The 1,314-nt window shown below is 32.6% G+C and overlaps 1 protein-coding gene across 1 annotated transcript; it reads left to right on the top strand.

Moving 5' to 3' along the window:
* Positions 1-233: 233 nt before the first annotated feature.
* HELRODRAFT_195157 (hypothetical protein) lies at positions 234-1,161 on the top strand (the record flags this gene model as incomplete). Its single annotated transcript, XM_009020922.1, has 4 exons — positions 234-411; positions 477-609; positions 743-881; positions 1,067-1,161. The coding sequence occupies exons 1-4, from the start codon at positions 299-301 to the stop codon at positions 1,159-1,161; spliced, it is 480 nt and encodes a 159-aa protein (XP_009019170.1). The 5' UTR covers positions 234-298.
* Between the last annotated feature and the right edge of the window lie 153 nt (positions 1,162-1,314).

Below are 1,314 nucleotides of genomic sequence, written 5' to 3'. Positions count from 1 at the left end.
CCTAAAGTTGTTAGTGGAGAGAATACATTTGTGTTGAAGTCCATATAATTATAAATATGCTACTAATAAGGCATTTTGAAAGAACATTTAAATTTAAAAATAACACTTTTAAAACACTTTTAATAAGTAAGAAGGTTAAATTAGTGGACTAATGTAATTATTTATTTAATTAATACTTGTATCTTGAAGACTCTCAGGTTTATAATTATTTTTTCTTTGGTTCCTCTTCGACCAGACTGAGTCATCAATCCCTCAAGAAGACAGCGACAAAAGTAAAGTAGTAGAAGCAGTTTGTCGAATGGCCAACAGCTCCTTCTCAAAAGATGGCGACCGTAAAACAAGCGACGAGCTGCTCTCTCTTCTTAAACTCGCTTGGAGTAACGGGTACAAGTCGGAAGTCTTGCAGGCTGAGTTAGTTACCATTTATTTATACTCAATTTATGCATAAATTATACCTAAATTATGATAATTTCCAGTATTTATGAGGATGTGATATCATTAGTAAAGTTGCTGACATGTGGGGAGGTCAAACTCTACTCTTACTCGAAACTCCCGAGTGACCTACAGAAGTTATTCCTCGTTAACTCAAACCAAGGAGATTTAACTGAGGTGATAGCAATGAATTTAGATGATGAAGTTGATAATTTGTATAGTGCAGACTATGATGTATGATTGTTGTTAGGGTAATTGATCTAATTAACTGATTAAATTAACTAGTTAACAACGAACAATCCACAAACAGTATTTTGCTGATCACTTAGTTGCCAGTAACGACAAAGACAACAACAACGTTAATTTATCTGAAAAATTGAAATCTTTGGTAGAAGGTTCCTTAAAAAGGACCCTAGCTGAAGTTCTCTACCTAACTCAGTCCTATGACGGTTAGACTAATCGACATAATTAACTAATTATATGGTCTAATTAATCAATTAATTGTTTGCTTTATTGGTTGTTTGAAATACATACCACCTATGTACACATGAATGTGTGTATGTGTTTGTATGTATGCATATTTGTTTGTTTGTATGTGTGTATGTGTATATGTATGTCTGTAATTTTTCACCAGCTGCCAAGACAGCGAATGAATTAGGCATGAAGTCTTGCTTTGTTCTGAGGAATGACGGTGATGACGTTACTGAAGAACAATTGCAGACTGGTTAGTCAAGAATTTTTTCTGAATGATGTTGAGAAGAAGTTTTAGATACATTTAAAAAAAATTTTTTTTAGAGTTTCCTGATAATTTTAACAATTTTGGTCTTAAATAATTTTAAAAGATAACTACACACCACTCTTGAATTGTGATGTAATCATCAT

This window comes from Helobdella robusta (assembly GCF_000326865.2).
Source record: "Helobdella robusta unplaced genomic scaffold HELROscaffold_2910, whole genome shotgun sequence".
Lineage (NCBI taxonomy): Eukaryota > Metazoa > Annelida > Clitellata > Rhynchobdellida > Glossiphoniidae > Helobdella > Helobdella robusta.
This window is presented reverse-complemented; position numbering and strand designations above follow the sequence as displayed.